Raw genomic sequence first — 20,705 nt, 5'->3', positions numbered from 1 at the left:
ACCAGGCATGTGACAGAAGTCCTCTTTAGTCTTACAGAGCAGAGCAATATGACTGTCAACTAAATATCACCACAAGACTCCAGGTGATGTCATGTGGAACATAAGAAGTGCTTAACTGAGCCCTTTCTGGATTCTAATTCATCCAGTCATGAGATATAACAAAGTGGTTATTGTTTTAACCCACTATGTTTATGGATGGTTTGTTATTTGGCAATAAATTGTATGACAAGACATTCTCCCACTGAAAATTTTAGTATACCATGTTTCTGCCAAAGGAAGGAATCTGTTTTTAGCTCTAGAAACTCCTATAATCTTTATATCTTCATTGATCTTCACAGTGAAAAGGCAACTCCCATTTCTATTGAGACTTGTGATTCTTAAAGAGTAATGTACCAAAGAATTGCCTGGGAAGTCATTAAACATGCCAGTGTCTGGGAACCTCACCCAGTAATCTAATTCAATAAATCTGGGATGGAGCTCAGAAATCTGCATTTTAAGAAAACACCAAGTGGTTTTGCCCCGACTGGTCCCAAGAACACACAGCGGAGCATTCAGTAAAATGTGCCACAGATGGTGAGGCTGTGAAGAGAGGCACGGCAGCAGGAAGGGAGGGAAAGGGAAATAGGGGGCTTTAACATAATCCTCCCTGGCCCATTCTCCAGTCTCATTTCCAGGCTTCTTACATCTGAATCCTTAAACTTTGTATTCAACTCAAACCATGTTACATTTTCCACAGAGCTTTATGTTTTCCATTTTATTATAGCCTCTTAACTCCCATGTGAAGTAGAACAGACATTTTACAGAGAAGTGACTAACCCGTATCTGACAGACATCACATGCTATATGTCTGGGCACGGAGTACCTAAAGCTAAGAGCCTTCCACCCCACCTTGTCACTCTGAGGCCTTAATTTTACTTCGTTGAAGGACATCAGGTTCTTCAAATCAGAAACACCGCCACCAGGAACCATCTTCTTCCTCATGGTCATTACAGTCCTGCTTAACAGCTAGGCATAGATTGCTACTCCCCACAGCTTCCAGCAGCTTCTGGGTTTCCTCATCAAGTGCCTCTTTGCACAACCTGAGAAGACAAGGGAACACCTCTTCTTGCCACAAAAACACCTCTCAATTCTCCCATAGCCCTTCACTTTCTCTGGGGAATTTATTTCGAGGAAAGAAAAAAACCTGTTAATAGACAGAGAATATTAACATGGCTGGGCAGCAGGTAAGGAGAAAGAGATACACTGAGAGACACAGCAGTTGAAGGAAAATAGAGTACAAAAGATAAAGGGAAAATAGATTAAGATTTTTAAAGGATCCGTTAAGAGACTTTCCTATTCAAGCAAAATAGCTCTATTCATGATTATGAAAACAGCCAACACATACACTGTTTATTATGTGTTAGTCACTGTTCTAAACACTGCCTGTATGGACTCAGGTGATCCATGCTCACAGTAAACCTATAAGTAAATATTGTCATTTCATCAATTTTACAGACAAAGGAAACCAAAACACAGAGAATTTGGGGACTAGTACAAGTTCAAATGTCTAGTAAGTGGCAGCGCCAGAGTTCAAACTCAGAGAGTCTGGCTCTAGAGTTCTCGGCTCTTAACTACTATGCTACATTGCACCTCTTGAAATTCACTCTTCTATGTGAGAAAAACAAATAAGGGCCTGGAAAATACCCAAGGATTCACAATCAGGTTGATGCTGAGGCTTGCCATTAATGAATGGCTCCCCAAATGCCTCATTCCAGGAAACTTCTCCCCTGAGAAGCCAATGAAGACTTACCCTAGAACCTGTAGTTTACATTCAGTAGACCTCAAGACTTCACTTAACTTCATAATTTCTTCACGCTCTAAGGTATTCAGTGTCAGGCTTATTTTTATCAGGCCTTGGTTGCTGCTAAGAGTAGAAGAGAGATCCTGACAACAGAGAGAAGTCAAACCACAGTGTTCCAACCTGCAGGGAAGAGAGACTAAAGATAAATGAACTTTATCTCATGATAGAGAGCATGCACACAAGCGATCTGTGATCTGGGAGTGTAGGGTAACTCCAGAAGCTCAAAAAATGAGCACAAATAGGGTAAAATCAAGGTATATAATATTCCTTATTTCTAGATGTTTTGGGGTTGAATATATCCCTTCCCTAATCATGAATTACAGGTTCATAATTATGCTCCAGGAATAAATAAAATGTGGAAGCACACCAAGGAAAACTGAAGCAACTGAATCCTTAGAATTAAAAACACAGCAACATTAGATTTTAGAAATATGATATTGAGTATTAAAAGTCCAAGTATACAACACAGGGAAACAAACTAAATGTCCATGGACAGAGGAATGAATAAAGAAGATGTGGTACATGTATATAGTGGAATATTGTTCAGCCGTAACAGGAATGAAATAATGCCATTTGCAACAATACGGATGGACCTAGAGATTATCATACTGTGAAGTCAGATAAACACCATATGATATCACTTATAAATGGAATCTAAAATATGATACAAATGAACTTCTCTATAAAACAGACTCCGGACATAGAGAACAATCTTGTGGTTGCCAAGGAGGAGTGGAGGTGGGGAAGGGTTGGAGTTGGAATTTGGGACTAGCAGATGCAAACTATTATATATAGAATGGACAAACAACAAGGACCTACTGTATAGCACAGAAAACTATATATTCAATATCCTGTGATAAACCACAATGAAAAAGAATTTTTTTAGTATTTTTAAAAATGTCATATGTTAAAGACATTATGGAGACTGGGTAAGGTAAATGAATGGCACCATGCCAGTTATGCAAAAAAAATGTATACACCTAAAAACACCAGAGAAGCCCCCAAAGCAACATTACATCTTCTATAAGGTAATACAATTCTATGGCATATTTCAAAAAAACTAGGCAAACTGACTATACATGGAAAGGAGACATAGTTAATGGAGATAAATTAACCAACTAATCAACCAACCAGGGCCCTTGCATAAAACAAGGATTACAAAATACCACGAACTGGATCAATGGAACAGAATAGAGAACCCAGAAATAAATCCACACACCTAGAGTCAATTAATCTTCAACAAAGGAGGCAAAAATATAAAATAGGGGAAAAAAAATGGTCTCATCAGCAAGTGATGCTGGGAGGTTGGACAGCTGCATGTAAATCAATGAGATTAGAACACGCCCTCACACTATACTCAAAGATAAACTTCAAATGGCTTAAAGACTTAAATATAAGACAAGACACCATAAAATTCCTAGAAGAGATCACAGGCAAGATATTCTTTGACATAAATTGTACCAATGTGTTTTTGGTCAACCTCTTCAGTCAACAGAAATAAAAATAAACAAATGGAACTTAATCAAACTTACAAGGTTTTAACAGCAAAGGAAACTATAGATAGATAGATAGATAGATAGATAGATATGTATATATGTATATGTGTATATATATATATGTATGTACATATATAAAGACAAGCTACAGAATGGGAGAACATATTTGCAAATGATGTGACCAACAAGGACTTAATTTCCAAAATATACGGACCGCTCATACAACTCAACAACAACGAGACAACCCAATCAAAAAATGGCAGAAGACCTAAATGGACGTTTCTCCAAAGACATACAGATGGCCAATAGGCACCTGAAAAGATACTCAACATGGCTAATCGTTAGGGAAATGCAAATCAAAACTACAATGAGGTACCACCTGACAACAGAAGAATGGCCATCATTTAAAACTCTACAAATAATAGATGCTGGAGAGAGTGTGAAGAAAAGAGAACCCTCCTACATTGTTGGTAGGAAAGTAAATTGGTACAGCCACTACGGAAAAGAGTAGAGAGGTTCCTCAGAAAACTAAAAAATAGAATTACCATATGATCCAGTAATCCTGTTCCCATGCATATATACAGAGAAAATTATAATTTGAAAAGATACATGCACCCCTATATTCATAATTGCGCTTTTTACAATAGTCAAGACATGGACGTCACCTAGATGTCCATCAACAGATGAATGGATAAAGAAGAGGTGGTGGGGAAACAGTCCCAATAATTATGACACAAGGTACATAAATATCACACAAAACAAACCTTATGGTAAAAGCATATAAGACATAAGACATAAAAGCATTATAAGAATAAAAGCATTAAGAGACATAAAACACTATCAAGAATTCATCAGGAAATAATCATTCTAAATTTGTGGTCTCTAATAGAAGTCTCAAATATAGAAAATAAAAACTAACAGAACTACAAAGTGAAATACACAGATCTGTAACTATAGCAGAGATTTTAACATATTTTTCACAATAATAGAATTATCTGGAAAAAATCATTAAAAATACCAGATGATTTAAACAACAGAACTAACAATCTTAACCGATACAAAATACTGCAACCCACAACTCTTCATAATCTTTCCAAGTGCACTATGGAACACACATTAAAAGCTGACTATATAAGGGCCATGAAACAAGTGTCAACAACTTTTTAAACACTGAAATCATGTACAATATATTCTCAGACTACAGTGCCAGAAGTTAAATATAAGAAGATAATAAGAAACCTTTATGTTTGAAAATGAAGTAGTACACTTTAGAATAATCCATATGTTGAAGAAAAAAATCATGTTAAATATTTTAAATTCAAAGTAACAAAAATACCACATATAATATCAAAATTTGTAGGATGAACTTAATGACTTAATGAAGTCTATTGGAAAAGAAGGAAATATTTATGAGATAAACATCCAACTCAAGAATTTAGGAAAAATAATGGCAAAATTAACTCAACAAAAATAGAGAAATATAGTAATTAATGAAACATGGCTATCTAAACACTAGATATGACTTAGAAATTAAGCAGATAATAACAGACACTTGCCAGTAAGTTTTAAGTTTCAGATGAAATGGCTAACATCACTTGCCAGAAGTTCACCAGAAATTTCTGCCAAGTTCAAGGAAGAAATAATTCCAGTTCTACACAGTCTTATGCTAAAATCACACTTGATTGGCTAGAATTCTAAAAATTAAGTCTGACAAAATTGTCAAGAATAGAGTAACAAGAACTCTTACACACTGCCAGTGGTAGCATAATGGGTGTAATCCTTGGAGTACTCCCGGTAATAATTCCACTCCTAATTATTTACTGTAGATAAATGTGTACACACCTGTCTTACAATCCATGTATTAAAATGGGCTTCCCAGGTGGTGCTAGTGGTAAAGAAAGTGAAATTGAAAGTTGCTCAGTCATGTCCGACTCTTTGCTACCCCATGGACTGTAGCCCACCAGGGTCCTCTGTCCATGGAATTCTCCAGGCCAGAATACTGGAGTGGGTAGCTTTTGAACGCCTCTGGCAATGCAGGAGACCCAAGTTAGATCCCTAGGTCAGGAAGATCCTGTGGAGAAGGAAATGGCAACCCATTCCAGTATTCTTGCCTGGAGAATCTCATGGACAGAGGACCCTGGTGGGCTACAGTCCATGGGGTCGCAAAGAGTCAGACATTATTTACTGGAGATAAATGTGTAAACACCTGTACTACAATTCATGTTTTAAAATACTCATAGCAGCACTAATCATTAAAGAAAACAATCCAAAAGTCCACCAGCTAAATAGACTGAGCGACTAAGCCCAGCACAGCACAGAAGAAACCTATAATAAACACAAACCTCAACTAAATAGAGTTGAGAGACCAGAAGGGGGAGCTCTCACACCCTGCAAAGATAGCGCAGCCCAACAAGGACTTCTTTCCTGGCAAGGACTCAGCCAGTGAAAAGCCAGACTCTTGGTTTGTTATAGCCCTTCCAGCTTCGTTTTCCTCTCTGTAAACACGTTCTCCTTTCCTTGCCATGTAGAGACTTGCACATGGCTCATCATGGTTGCAGACCCCAAATTACAATTCTCTGCTGATCCTGAATAAATCCATTTTTGCCAGAGAAATATCTGGCAGTGTTTCAGGTTAGCAATAGTTGGTAGTATGGTCATTCATTGGAATCTTTCATAGCAATAAAAATGAGTAAAAACAGCCACATGAAACAACTAGAGGACTCTTACAATCATAACATTAAGCAAAAAACATAAAAGAATACATAAAGTATGATTTCCCTGTATAGAAAGTTCAAAATCAAGCAAAATTCAAATATATTGTTTATGATTACATATATAAATCTATAGTGGAAAACACAAATTACTACTATAAAAGTCAAGATAATGTTTACTTCTTGAACAGGAGAGAAGTTGTGATTTGGGAGGGATAACTGAGGGGAGTTTAGTTTACTGGGAAAATTCAATATCTGAACCTGACCATGATTGTTACATATTTCCTTTTTAAAAAACATTAGTTTTATTTACTTTTCAGTATATTTTATTTTATAAATAAAATGTATAAAATATGATTTGGCAGAGCTTAAAAGTAACAGAAGAAAAAAATTATAGAATGAAGGCCACATTAAAAGAAGTCACAACTGCTAAAAATACACTTAGGAATATGTAGCATGAGTTAGAAAGATCCAGCAAAAGAAGAGTGAGTTTTAAAAGATTAAAGAATATAGATAAAGAATTATCCATAATTACAGAAAAACAAAAGAGATCCAACATAAGCATAATTAGTAATTCTGAAAAAAAAAATTAAGTCAAATAGATAAGCAGAAACTAAAGATAGGAAAGCCTACCCCCCCCCCCACAAAAAAAAGCACAATCTACATACTTAAATGGCACACCATTTCCCCAGAAAAGTATTATTAAAGAAAATTCAACAAAGGCTAAAGGAAAAATTCGGAGGATATATAGTCCCCCTCCCCCATTTTTTTTAGAACAATAAGGATATTAAAGGGGAAGAACCAACTGATTTCAGACTTTTCTACAACCAAATTCAATGCTAGCAGGCAGTGGACTCTTCAGAACTCTTAAGAGGATAACCAAAATATTATGAAGACAACCAAATGTGTTCATTCAGGTTCATCGAAAACTAACATATTTTCAGATATGCAAAAAAATAATATATATCTCTGGACTGCCCCTCAAAATTAAATAAGAAAGATTACTGACTCTATACCCCTCACTAACTCCTGGTCTACATTCCTTAGAAGGGCAGTTTAGTCACCAATTGTGACTATCCCCTGAAAAGCTCATCTCTCTTTGGCTACCTCCTGGGTAATGATTAGGATGAAAGGGATGGCAGCTTCTATAAAAAACTATTTTGAAGTTTCAGGATTGTATTCGGGTCATTCTTGGGCATGATGCTTTTCTCTCCCTAAAAGCAACTCCAGGTGACCCTGACTGGTACATCCTCCAGGTGGCAGGTCAGCCAAAAAAGGACTTTGGAATTCAAACTTAATTCAGATCAGATACCTGGATTCTCTTTTGGACTGACATAGCTCGTCAAAATAACAATCGTTTGGTTGAGTACAATGCTGGACAACTTCCCAACAAGCCAAGATATGGGATACAACGGGTTTCTATAAATACTGTAAAATTGCTTTTGTCCCTCTCCTGCCTTATCCCTCTGGACTGTAGGCCTGGTGCTGGTGGGGGATGACTAGAGAAAAAGTGAAGTTATAGACACTGGGATGGGACACACCGAGTTCCTGCCTGGGAGGAAGACTAACAGCACTAATACCTGGAGAAAGAACACCGTAGAACCTGAGAGGTTCAGGAAGTGGGAAGAACCACCAAGGTTCTCCTTGTCACCCTGGATCCAGCACTGCCACCTGACAAATAATTACGTGGTTTGCTTGAGTCAAGCAGCAGCTGGCGCCTGGACCCACTGCCCAGTTGTCATGCCTGTCTACATGCTATGAAAACAGAAAGTCTCACATGGACATGGCAGGTCCTCAACCATTCTGTTAGGCCTGTGGCCGTCAAAGGCAGACCCCAAATGTAAGATCCCTTTCACAGGGCAACTGGTATGAACTTGTTTCAATCTGTCTGATGCAAATTCACTAAGATTCTCTTAATGCTGGAACAGCCTGGATTATGCCACATATGGCAAACAAAGCAGCTGTAACTCCTCAGCGGCACTGCCTGCCCGATACAACCAAAGCAAGGCAATGGTGACCCAAATCAAATATTACAACAAACCCCACATTGGAGCCACCTATGCACCTTCAGGTTATATGTTTGCATGTGGGAAAGTGTAGACCACTGAATGGCTCTTTAATGGTGAAAGCATTGCTTCTGGCCCATCTTTTGCCTCCTTTCTTTATTGCTAATGAGACCAGGAGCAGCAGGTCATTCTAAATTCCCTTTCTTGAATTATAATAAAAAATGGACACATTGTTCCTTTTATTGTTACTCAGTTGGCAAAGCCCAGGGCCCTGGGGCATGTTTTAAATCAATACTGCAAATTGGCCTCATCCTGTGCTTGGAGTCCTGTTGATAGTGACCTTAATTAAATGGCATAGAGACAAACTGAACAAATTTGGTCCCAGCCTTTGTTGGTCTGACTAATCAGAGTGGCCAGTGGAGTGGCATATCTGTGCGAAAGTTCACCAGAAGCCAAGACTTCTGTATAAAACTTTTCCTGTTGTGTAGAAAAGTTGTTGGAAATTGTTGGGAGACATTCTTCTATGGCTATGTCACCCCCCTACATGTTTAACTGACAAAAATGCAAGGTCCTGACAACACTACCTGATCGTTTCCTGGGATGTGTGTGCAGTGAGCAACCTTGAGGGATAAAGAAATGTCTCCCTCCAGGACAAAGGGCAGGCTTGCTCACTGCTTACTATGAAATGATGGGTCCCCCAAACTCAACGTTCCTCTCCTGGAATGCAACAACTGCCTGTGCAGGCATCCATCTGAGTCCTACACATCGACCCTGTGGGATCTGCGACACAAGGGAAACTGCCAGCAAACATGCCCAATGCTTATGTGGCTATCCTCTGAGTAATCAAGTCCTCTGTCTCTGATAGGACCCCACTCTCCTGGCAGGATGCATTAAACAGTAACTGGCTAAAACAGGTAGAATAAAATTAATAGTCAGACCCAAAAGTAATATCATAATTATTGTGAAATATATATGTATATATAATTTATATGTATTTGTATGTGTGTGTGTGTATTTGTAAATTGTCAATGGAAACATAGAAAAAGCAACACTTTCTTAGAAGAGCCAGGAAGATATATCATAGTGTCTAGGCTTTCCACATGTAGAGCAAATTTCTTGACCCAGAGGTCAATAATTTATGCTGTGTAAGTAAAAATGTACTAGCCAATACGAATCTGTTCAAGATTTAGAGAAAATAAAAATGTAAACATTATTCAACATAAAAAGTACTCAGAACATAGGATTAGATTTTGTTAGATTACAAGCTCCTTGAGACCACAGACAGCATTTTTCCAGGTAGAAAATGATTAGTAAAACCTTTGATTTACTAAGAAAAATTAATTCAAGGACAGATGGAATATCTGAAGGATAACAGAACATAGACAACCTAAATTAAGCACTATTTACTTAATATATACCGTGTCCAAAGCACTAAGGGGGACACAAAGAAATGTGAAGTGTGGCTTCTATGCTAAGAACATGTAATACACCGATTTATATATATGAAATTCAGATTTTCATTTTTGAGAATAATTTACCTTCTAGCCCCATTAATTTTTCACCCATTCTGCATATACTAAATTTCTTCTAGGTATACAAGCCACCAAATAGGTATCATTTTCCTAAGGAAAACCGAACTCACCCAAGCCTCTGAATATTGCAGTTTGGATGTCTCAAAGCCTCAAACAGAAATTTCACTCCGTCATCCTGCAAGTCATTGTTCCCAAGGTCCAGGCTCTGCAAGTTTGGGTTGTTCAAAATAGCAGAAGCCAGATCCAGGCAACATGCACTAGTGAGAACACAGCCCATCAATCTGTGAGAAATAAAAAAGAGAAGTGAGATTTTCAGTTGTGAGGCTTTATTAGTTTATTCCTGGAAGGAACGCCCAGGTGAGCCTTTTTTTCCCTAAGCCTTTTCTATCTATAACCTAGGATGCACACAGGAAGGTCTAATGTTAAACCACTAAAAACAGATGGGATTGCTTAATAAGCGAGAAAAAACCAACAGGTAAAACTGCTTTCTCCCACAAATAGGTTGTTTTCTAGTAAGCTTCCCAAGTCAAGGGTATACACACTTATTTCTACCTCTGCCAAAAAAAAAAAAAAAAGGATCAGATATAATTTTCCTGAGGAATCCACAGATCTCTATGCCTTCGGTTCCTAATATATTTTTGAAATTAAACTGCAGTTAAGGAATCTAAAAGTACTGTTTCCAAAGAAGAAAGAAGCAAGCTACATACAAAAAGGTATTTCCTTCAAGTCCTTTGTAGGACATTCAAGAGCCTTCACGATCTGGCCTTTCTTTCTCTTTCCGTATTTTGTCCCCACCCTATTTTCCAACCATACACATCCATTCACCCTACCCCAAATATATCACATCTACCTGCATTCCCCATCTTTTCTCTCTGCCTAGAATATCTGCACATAACAAAATCCCCTGTATCTTTCAAGCCTAAATTAAGTAAGTTTCCTCTGTTCCATTCTTCGCTCCTTGGGACTTTTGCCACATCCTTATAACAGCATATGGAATCTATTATAATTGGCTTTATATTTATTTCCCTGCTGTCAGCACTTTGTAAGTTACCTTAGGACAAGAGCGTAACCTTAGAGATAGCCATTAGTTCCCTGAGCATCTAGTTCATATCTGATGTAAAGATTGCTTGAGAGAATAGGCATGCCTGCAGAGGCTTTGAAAGTGGCTAAGAAGGCACAAATTTGTCTATGTGTTTACAGCAATGCTTAGGAGAAAAATGCAGGCTAAGCAAACAACTTGTGTGCACAGGCCACATAGAAATTATATCTCTGTAGCTGAAATGAAGGCACTGGATTTAATGATAAACTCCATGAAGTAAATTTCTGTATTCCAGGTGAATAATAATAAAAGAAACCAGAAAATCACATCGTAACCCATATCATATACATTTTCTCAGAGGAAGTACAGGTACTTATTGAATCCAAGAGTTCAATCACCTCAGGGTTTATAGAAATGACAATCAACTATTAAACTCATTTGAAAATTTGGTTATCATAAGTCAATCCAATCTGGCCAAACACTTCTAGGTATCCCATCGATCTTCAGTTTCTAGGAAAACAGTGTTGGGCTTAGACCCTTAATGACTCACCCAGGCTATTAGTCCCATGGGAGGCCCTAGTGGGGAAGTGAGATTTCTAAGTGACATCTCTTATCTTGCTTCACTTGAGCCACAATATTTACCTAATGAAATACTATGTATTATGTAGCCATTAAAATAAATAGATAATTATATGTAAGTATTTAAATGAAATACTACATTCATCTGAAATATGATCATGTAAAAAGGAAACCTTAGAGTCATGTAATCACAATTATACATACACATATTATGCAAATGTTTGTGTACCCACTCCCAGAGTAAGACAGACTATAATGGAATTAAAAATGGTTGCTGCTTAAGAATGATTGGATTCTTGGATATTCTTAAAAACTTCATTCCCAGTTTCTTTCAAAGTTGACCAAAATATAAACCTGAGTTTAAGAAAGAAAAACTAGTAAAGCACAATTCAGCTTCCTGGATTTAGGTAGAAGACACACAACAGACTCCCTGAAGCACAACCGAGGCAAAAATGAAATGGCTACGTACAGTTCAACCTGAGGTCTCTGACCCTCTTTAACCGAGGGAATGAGGGAAGTTGACTGTAATTACTGTAGTAATTGTTTAACAAAAATCTGATGAATAGACTCCTCCAGCTTTTCTCATGCAGAATGAGAGAGAATTAGTGTGTATTCCTCTCTGACAGATACTCTGCTCTCAGAATTCTCTTCCCATCTCCCCTGCCCTCCCAGTACTTAAAGCTACACAAAAATAAGGTCACAGAGCACCTACTCCAGGTCTTGAAGACTGCAACTTGGATGCCGAAAGGCATCACACAGAAGCTTTACTCCATCGTCTTGTAGGCAGTTTGACCCCAGATCCAGATGCTTCAGGCTCTTGTTGTGCAGGAGAGAGGCTGAGAGAGATTCACTGCTGAGTGAGGTGAAATGGCAGCACCTCAGCCTGTGCGTGGACAATGTGAGGAGAGATGGAATCACTGCTCTGCTACTTAGATTTGTACATCTTTGAAGAGGTTTCTAAGCCCCTATCTTCTTGCCAACCCTCCATCTACCTCAGATCAAATACCCTCCTTCCTCATTGCCTCTTTGGCTGTTTCACTTAGGTTTGTGCCAAATTTGGCTTCAAACTGGATTCTTGTTCTTCAGAATTTTTCTTACGAAAAAGAATACGCTAACTTCCCTACATTGTACGTAAATATAGTATCCTATTACAGAAGTAGCTGTGTGGAGCAGAGGAGCAGGCAAATGGAGTAGAATGGGCGGAATCATAATTAAATGAGGACTTTCTGTACATATTAAATGTGGCATTTCCAATCAGAACGGAAAAGATACATTATGCCATAAATGATTTAGGGTTAATGTCCTTCATGTAGGGGACATTTAATGTCCCCTAATATGTAGGGCAAGGTAAATTTAAATCTTATGACAAAATTAATTTGGAATAAGTGTTAAAAATTAAGCCATGGTGGCTCAAATGGTAAAGAATCTGCCTGCAATGTGGAAGACCTGTGTTCGATCCTTGGGTTGGGAAGATCCCCCAGAGAAGAGAATGGCTACCCACTCCAGCGTTCTGGCCTGGAGAATTCCATGGACAGAGGAGCCTGGCAGGCTGACTTTCACAAGCCATAATGAGTATGAAAACGATGACAGAAATGGGTTTTTTTTTTTAATATTATTAAACAATTCTATTAAGTCATGAAGGGGAAGATAATTCAACTTCACGAAAGTTTTAAACTTCTATATTCTAAAAATAACCATAAAGAAAGTTAGAAATACAACAGGTATGTTATTTATAATATATAAAAATAATAGTGATAATGTATATGTGACATTAATAACCACAATATAACAAAAAAAAAAATCAGGGGAAAACTAAGCCTAGTAAGAAGAAATTTCTAGAATAGTAGAAACCAAAAAATTTGAAAAGATGTTCAACACAAATAATTTTTAAAGTTATTTTCAACTAATTTTAATACTGATAAAGAATCTTGTATAGGTTGGTGCAAAAGTAATTGCGGGTTTTGCATTGTTGAAATTTGCCATTTGATATTGGAATACATTCTTAAATAAATGTGATTATGTTATACATCTTTTTAATGCACCTTTCTTACTTTATGTTTTTTTGCTAATGACTTATTAATTGCTGGTTATTTTATATTTATTTTAGACTATGGAATTGATGTTAGTCAAAAAGCACATTCGAGCAATTTTCTTATTTAAGTTCAAAATGGATCATAAAGCAACGGAGACAACTCACAACATCAACAACACATTTGGCCCAGGAACTGCTAATGAATGTACAGTGCAGTGGTGGTTCAAGAAGTTTGTGCAAAGGCGACAAGAGCCTTGAAGATGAGGAGCATAGTGGCTGGCAATCATCGAAGCTGATCCTCTTACAACTACATGAGAAGTTGCCCAATGTTGACCATTCTATGGTCATTCAGCATTTGAAGCAAATTGCAAAGGTGAAAAAGCTCAAAAAGTGGGTGCCTTGTGAGCTGACCAAAAATCAAACAAAATCATTGTTTTGAAGTGTTGTCTTCTCTCATCCTATGCAGCAACATGAACTCACACAATTCTCATGTTACCTAACAGCAATGAACAGTACTGTCACATCATAACCCAGCCATACCATGGAATACTGTCTTTGTTTAATGGTAGTGATACATATTTAACTGTTTGGAGCCCAGAATATAGAGTTGGATGGGTGGACTTTAATTCTAAATACATCATTTTCTTGTAAGCATTATGCAAGTTGCATAACCTTTCTAAGCCTCACAATCCTCACCTATTCAGGGAGGCACTTAGAACTCAGGTGACCAATTTGACACCAACGGGTACTTCTCTGCAGGTTAAATTTTGCACAGGGCCCAGCAGAGAGTAGGGTCACAATATATGGCAATTATTAATATCATCACCCTCATCATCTTCATCATTGTAGACAACAGGGAAAAAGCAAGGGACATAATATGTCCAAAATATTTTCCTAGTTTAAATATATTTCAAAATGTTATTACATGGGAATGATGAAAACTAGCAGGCACTAGGACTTCCCTAGTGGTCCAGTGGCTACGACTCTGCACTCCCAACACAGGAAGCCTGGGTTTGATCCCTGGTCAGGGAACTAGATCCCACAAGCTGCAACTAAGAGTTCACACGCTGCAATGAGGATCGAAGATCCCGAATGCCACAATTAAGACCCAGCATGGCCAAGTAAATAACAATAAATATATATATATTTTTTAAAAAACTAGTAGACACTTACACTAGGCTCTGTAGAATGCACTGTGGATGTTTCAAGGCCTCGCTCATAAGCTTTACTCCACCATCTCCCAAGATGTTGTCCGCCAAGCATAAATGTGTCAGCCTTTTGTTGCTGATGAGAACCAAAGACAGATCCTCACAACAAGCTACTGTGAGGCCACAGCTTTCTAAGCTGAAGCAGAAACACAGATGAAGAGGGGTCAGTCAAGTCCCAAAGTGCATGCTTCTCTCCCCTTTTAGAGGGAAGTTAGCTGGTACTAACAACCTCTACCTCTCTACTATAGAAGCAACCTCATCAAACCTACTTCAATCATGAATTCCATTGCAGCCATGGACAAGGTATGGTGAAACAAAACACAAGAGGACAGAGAAGAAGGCTGGAAAAGAATGAAAATAAGACATCTGTCATAAACAAAAGAAATGTCTAAAAGCCAAGTGAAAGGGGGAAGGAGGTAGAAGGAGGAGGTCATCCAAGATTGACAAATGAGCCAATTAATATCAAGACCCACTCAGTTCATAAGTTAAAAAAAAACAAAACTGAACAAAATGTCTCTGTAGAAAACAGTACAGAAAGACTCACGACAGTTTCTCCAGGTTACACTTTGGATGCATTAAGCCCTCGCACAACAGCTTCACTCCATCATCCAATAGATTATTAGTTGACAGATTCAGAGACAACAGGCTCTGGCTTCTCACGAGAGCCTTAGAGATATTCAGACAACAAACCGTAGTTAGGTTGCAGGATTCCAAGCTGGAAAACGATACAGAAAAATAGAAACGACCACTCCTCAGAAAAGAATTATAACCCCAACTCACTCAGCCACAGAGTGTGGTTTCCCGGTCTTCGGGACCTGTTCTGAAACCCAGCTTCCCTACACAGAATGAGGGTGGTTTATCTAAAGCACAGGGCTCTGATAAGACAGTTAGGAAGGGGAGGGGAGGAAGCTTGTCTCTCCCATCCCTACCTCCCCAATTCCCTACAAAATATGTATGAAAGCATTCAGAAAAGTATTTTCAAATAATAAGTTTTTTTTGGGGGGGGGAGGAATTTAACAACAACATGAAGAAGGTAGACAGAAGGATGGCTGTATCCTTGCACACTTTGACTTCTGAAACAGAACTGAGATGGGCATGAAACCAGGGGTGAAAGCTGAACCAACCATAAACTACTGTCAAGATTTCATTTATTCATGGCAGCCAATTTGTGTTTTTCTGAGTAACTTTGTCCTTAACAGTGAAAATAAGAAGTAAATTAGAAATAAAATTAAGTATTTCTTAAAAGAGGAAGGGAAACAACAAGAAAACTAAAGTGCACGTAGAGCACTTATTTTTACAGACTCGTATTTATACATAACTTGGGCTTTAAACATGGCTGAGAGTAATATCAGCTATTTGTAAGCAGCGTCAGGCAGTAGCATTCCTGGAACTTGGACTTGTTCTACTTATTCCCTTTAATCAGGTACTTATCAACTTGAGTCCCTTGAGAACTGGTTCTCTACATCAAAATCAGGGTACAGAGAGGTAGGCTGAACAGGAGCAGCTCCCTCCTCGGTCCAGAATTAGTCCTTAGTGGATGACCTGGAACATGACCTAAAGCTGAAAAACCTCAGCTTGTTCTGAAAAGTTGTTATGGACTGAACTGCCCTCCACAAATTTGTATGTTCCCTGTCCAGGGGCCTCTAAGGAGGTAATTAAGGTTAATGAGGTCATAGGAGTAGACTCCCTAATTCAATAGAACTGGTGTCCTCATAAGAGGAGGAAGAGACACCAGGAATGAGTACATGCCCAAAAAGGCCATGTGAAGACAAAACAAGAAGGCAGCCATCTATAAGCAAGGGAGAGAGGCCTCACCAGAAACCAGCTCTGCCAGCATTTGATCTCGACCTTCCAGCTTCCAGAACTGTAATAAATTTGTGTTTTCTAAGCTTGCCAGTCTGTGCTATTTGGGGTATTTTATTATGGGATCCTGAGTAGATTAATGCAAAAAGATATTGTATCAGCAGCCAACAAGGCAGTTAGGGAAACAAGGGAAATCTTATAAACTATGTATGGATAGAGCTCTTCCAGACAGAAAAGATATTCCAATATTATGGGATGAGTGGATAAAATATTAAGGCTTAACAGAAAAAGATACATTATACTAAGGGACAGAAAATAAGCACAAGTATAAAAAACAAAACTAGGAAACAGAAGAAAATGTTTAGAAAGGCTTCTTTTACATTTTAAATGTATAGGACGATGCAGATTCTGTGAAACAAGAACAGCACATCAGAAGTGAGAATGCTTCACATGGGTTCAATCAACCAAAAAAACAAAAACAAACGAAAAACAAAAACAACAGAGAACTGAAGTCTGTATTTGACATAATAGAGAAAAATCAACATAAATAAATCTAAGAAACTCCCCTAGAAGGAGAGGATAAAAGATTAAGAGGACAAAAGTAATTCTTAGAAAAGTAAGAATTATATAGGAAGAAAGCTACAGCCATTGACTATCAGTTCAGTTCAGTTCAGTCGCTCAGTCGTGTCTGACTCTTTGCGACCCCATGAATCGCAGCACGCCAGGCCTCCCTGTCCATCACCAACTCCCGGAGTTCACTCAGACTCATCTCCATCAAGTCGGTGATGCCATCCAACCATCTCATCCTCTGTCATCCCCTTTTCTTCCTGCCCCCAATCCCTCCCAGCATCGGGGTCTTTTCCAATGAGTCAGCTCTTCGCATGAGGTGGCCAAAGTATTGGAGTTTCAGCTTCAGCTTCAGTCCTTCCAAAGAACACCCAGGACTGATCTCCTTTAGAATGGACTGGTTGGATCTCCTTGCAGTCCAAGGGACTCTCAAGACTATCAGATGCTCTTTGAAGAGAGACAGAGACAGCACATGCAAGAGAGTGAGCCCTGAAGTCATTTTTAAAAATTCAAAGAAATCATTTCTGACAGGGAAAAAACAAAGGTTTCCAGCAGTTCAAAAGTTCAGTTCAGTTGCTCAGTCGCTCTGTTGTGACTGACTCTTTGCAAACCCCATGGACTAAACCATGCCAGCCTTGCCTGTCCATCACCAACTCCTGAAGCTTGCTCAAACTCATGTCTATTGAGTCAGTGACGCCATCCAACCATCTGGTCCTCTGTCATCCCCTTCACCTCCTGCCTTCAATCTTTCCTAGCATCAGGGTCGAAAGTAACAAAATGTAAAACTAATTTTAAAAAATTCTGAGAACACTAGTGAGAAAGTCTGGGAAGGTGCAGCTGAAGTGGCAGATTCTTCTCAGACTTCTCTTTAGAAACCTAGATGTTAGAAAGTAAGGTAGCTAAGTCAAAGTGTGCAGAACAGAGTGGAGGCCTGAGACCCAGATATGCTGTCATTCATCTATGAAGGCAATCCAAGGATATAAAGGAAGTCGGCAAATGTATCATTCCCACACCCTGCATGGAAATGTTAGTTTAAAATTGTACTAGCCAATGGTGCAATGAATCAAAATTAAGATTTTATACAGTGAGAAAGGTGAGTTTAAGAAAACAAAACCAAAAAACTAGCAGTACACACTGATTTAAAAATTTATAGAATTAAGTCTAAATAATTGCTGCAATCATGTGTGTTGCCATGATAGAAAGTTTTAGAAGAGTTCAAAAGGTAGACTATCTAGCCCTTGTAATCCTAGATTAAATGAACATACTGGAAATTATATGACAGAGGTATACTAAATGTATTGCTTTACATGGAGTATTTTAAATGCTGTAATCATGTTGAATTTGATCAAGCATACATATGAGGGGGAACCCTGAAGAGTAATAACTAATAATTACCAATTAAAAGCAGGCACTATAATTTGCTGGACATTAAACAAAATGTAGCTCATTTATGAATCAAGAAATAGAAGTGGTACTGAAACGTTAAAAAATGCTTTTGACTGGAGATATAGAGTACATGCCCTCGAGTCCCTTTGTTCATAATCTATTTTGCTCTTATCTTTTCCATATTATAAGTGAGTTTCTTAATCCCTTTTCTTTGTGCCAATTAATAGAATTTCAGCTATGGACCTCCTAATGCTTGATGAATGAAAAATCAGCCTCATAAAAAGAAAATGATCCCTCTTTCCCTTGCATCTGCAAAGAAAAGCAGATGGTATCATAAATCAGAAAATATTTTGTAAGAACATTTTTGCTGTGTTTTATTGTTTTATCATAACAAGGGAATCTCATAGGGTACCTGAACCTTACTGATTGTTGCTATGTCTTGTGAGAACAACCATTAAGTGCTTTTAAGTCTGTAATTTTGATTGCCCTGTGTAATAATGTCTTTCTTTCAATACTCAAATTGATATTTTGGAATTCCTAAATGTTACAAATATTGAAAGAATTTTGTTAAATCAGAAAAAAGATTTATCAGTACTCTCATCTCACATTATGATAATAAAAATAATTTTTTTCTAGAGTTTAAAGGCTCTGTCTTCTTATTATTAATATGTAATATCAATCACCAGTGACTCAACCAAAAGGGAAGGTGAGAGCTGAGGTTTGTGACTCCATACTTAACTCCTAAATAATGAACCAGCAAAACAGAGAAGATGCACTCACTTACTTTCAGGTCTTGCTGGAGAACTAGTCTCTTAATGTTGCCACTAAAATGAGGCCCTTGGCTGAAAACTTCCAAAGCCCCTTTACGGTAGACACATTATAAGTTTTATTCTTTTGTTGTTCTTATTGATTGCTGTCTGTGGCTCTTATGAGTTGTCATGGGACATTGGTCCCTAAAATAGTTCTTAGGCAGTGGGACTGAGAGGAAGGAATCTATGCTCCTAGAATAAATTATCTCAGTTCAAGAGGTGGTCAGGGTAGAATTTTATCTGATGGAAGCTGCTACAGCTTCATTCATGAGTTGAGACCCAGTGGAGTTAAGCTCTCCTATGCTACAGGATTACGGTAAGAAAACTGCCACTCAAAAGGCATCACCCAAGAAAGCCACCATTCCTCAGTGAGAAGGACCTGCTGTCCTAGAGCATGAACTCTTGGGGAGCTCAGAACAGCTGTCTGAGTGTATCTTTCTTTTCTAAAAATGTGTGTTTAATTTGCAGGTTATTTCTTTTTGTTGCTGTGTGAGATGAGTTTTCTGATATGAACTAGAAATTGAGATAAGCAGAATGGAGTTGTTGCCAAAGCAAAATGGTTGCAGAAGTTGTCTGTTACCCACATAGGGGCTGAATGTACCACAGGTGCCAGGGAAGTGATGCTCACAAGAGAAAGGGCCTTTACATTAGTGGGATAGGCTTCATGGGCCTGTTCTAAAGTGAAAGAAAGTGAAGTCGCTCAGTCGTGTCCGACTCTTTGCGACCCCCTGGACAGCAGCCTGCACCAGCCTCCTCCAAGCATGGGATTTTCTAGGCAAGAGTACTGGAATGGGTTGCCGTTTCGTTTTCCAGGGAATCTTCCCAACCCAGGGATTGAACCCAGGTCTCCCACATTGTAGACAGACGCTTTACCGTCTGAGCCACAAGCAAGGTAAATCATGGGATAAGTAAATTTGGTCCAAAATTTGAGACTTAAAATGTCTATGGGACTTCTCCCTAATTTTACGAAAGTGAGAAATAAAAATGCACACATGGTTTTTTAGATCACATAAGGTTTTCCATTTCTTTAACAAATCTAAATAAAAGAACTTAAATATCTTACAGTTCTCTTATAGATTATGCTAATATTTAAAGAATATAAATGTAAATCTGTGTGTATAATTTAAATGAGTTAAATAAATGACATCTTTATAAAATTATAATTTTATAAATCTTAGAATCAGATAATATTATAAACATCATGATATCTGGGTTAAGCTTTGAGATATAAAACTGTTTTGCTAAATTCGTAGTAACAGTGATTATACTATCCTTAATGTCAAATATATTTTCTAAACCTACTCATTGATTTTGGAGGCTCAGAGTAATGTAACATTTTAAGAATTAGTAATGTGTGCTTATCTAAACACGTATACAGAAGTTAAACTTCAAAGACAGAAAATAAATTACATTCTTACAATAATCTGTTACCATTTCTTGTTAATATTACTCAAATTATAGTAGCAAAATCTTACAGTTCCCTTATAGATCAAATAATTCCCCCAAATCAGTGAATTGTCTTATGTCCCATATTATTTGCATTTTAAAAGTTAGGCTTAAATGTTTAAATGATACTTCATTTAAACCTTATTTGGGGTGATTATGAAGCTGTATAAATATACATATGAAGGTTTATTAAAACTGATGAATGAAAGATTTTTGTAAGAGAGAAGAGAGGATTGGTAGTTCAGTTGTCA

The 20,705-nt window shown here is 37.9% G+C and overlaps 1 protein-coding gene across 1 annotated transcript in view; it reads right to left on the bottom strand.

Moving 5' to 3' along the window:
- Positions 768–20,705, bottom strand: part of NLRP14 (NLR family pyrin domain containing 14) — a 34,811-nt gene continuing 14,873 nt past the window's right edge. The window contains exons 6-11 of the mRNA XM_005689731.3: positions 14,988–15,158; positions 14,409–14,579; positions 11,916–12,086; positions 9,696–9,866; positions 1,790–1,960; positions 768–1,079 (exon numbers count right to left, since the gene is read on the bottom strand). Of these exons, the coding sequence (XP_005689788.2) occupies positions 944–1,079; positions 1,790–1,960; positions 9,696–9,866; positions 11,916–12,086; positions 14,409–14,579; positions 14,988–15,158 (991 nt within the window). The 3' untranslated portion in view covers positions 768–943. The remainder of the gene's footprint in view (positions 1,080–1,789; positions 1,961–9,695; positions 9,867–11,915; positions 12,087–14,408; positions 14,580–14,987; positions 15,159–20,705) is intronic.

This window comes from Capra hircus, chromosome 15 (assembly GCF_001704415.2).
Source record: "Capra hircus breed San Clemente chromosome 15, ASM170441v1, whole genome shotgun sequence".
NCBI lineage: Eukaryota > Metazoa > Chordata > Mammalia > Artiodactyla > Bovidae > Capra > Capra hircus.
This window is presented reverse-complemented; position numbering and strand designations above follow the sequence as displayed.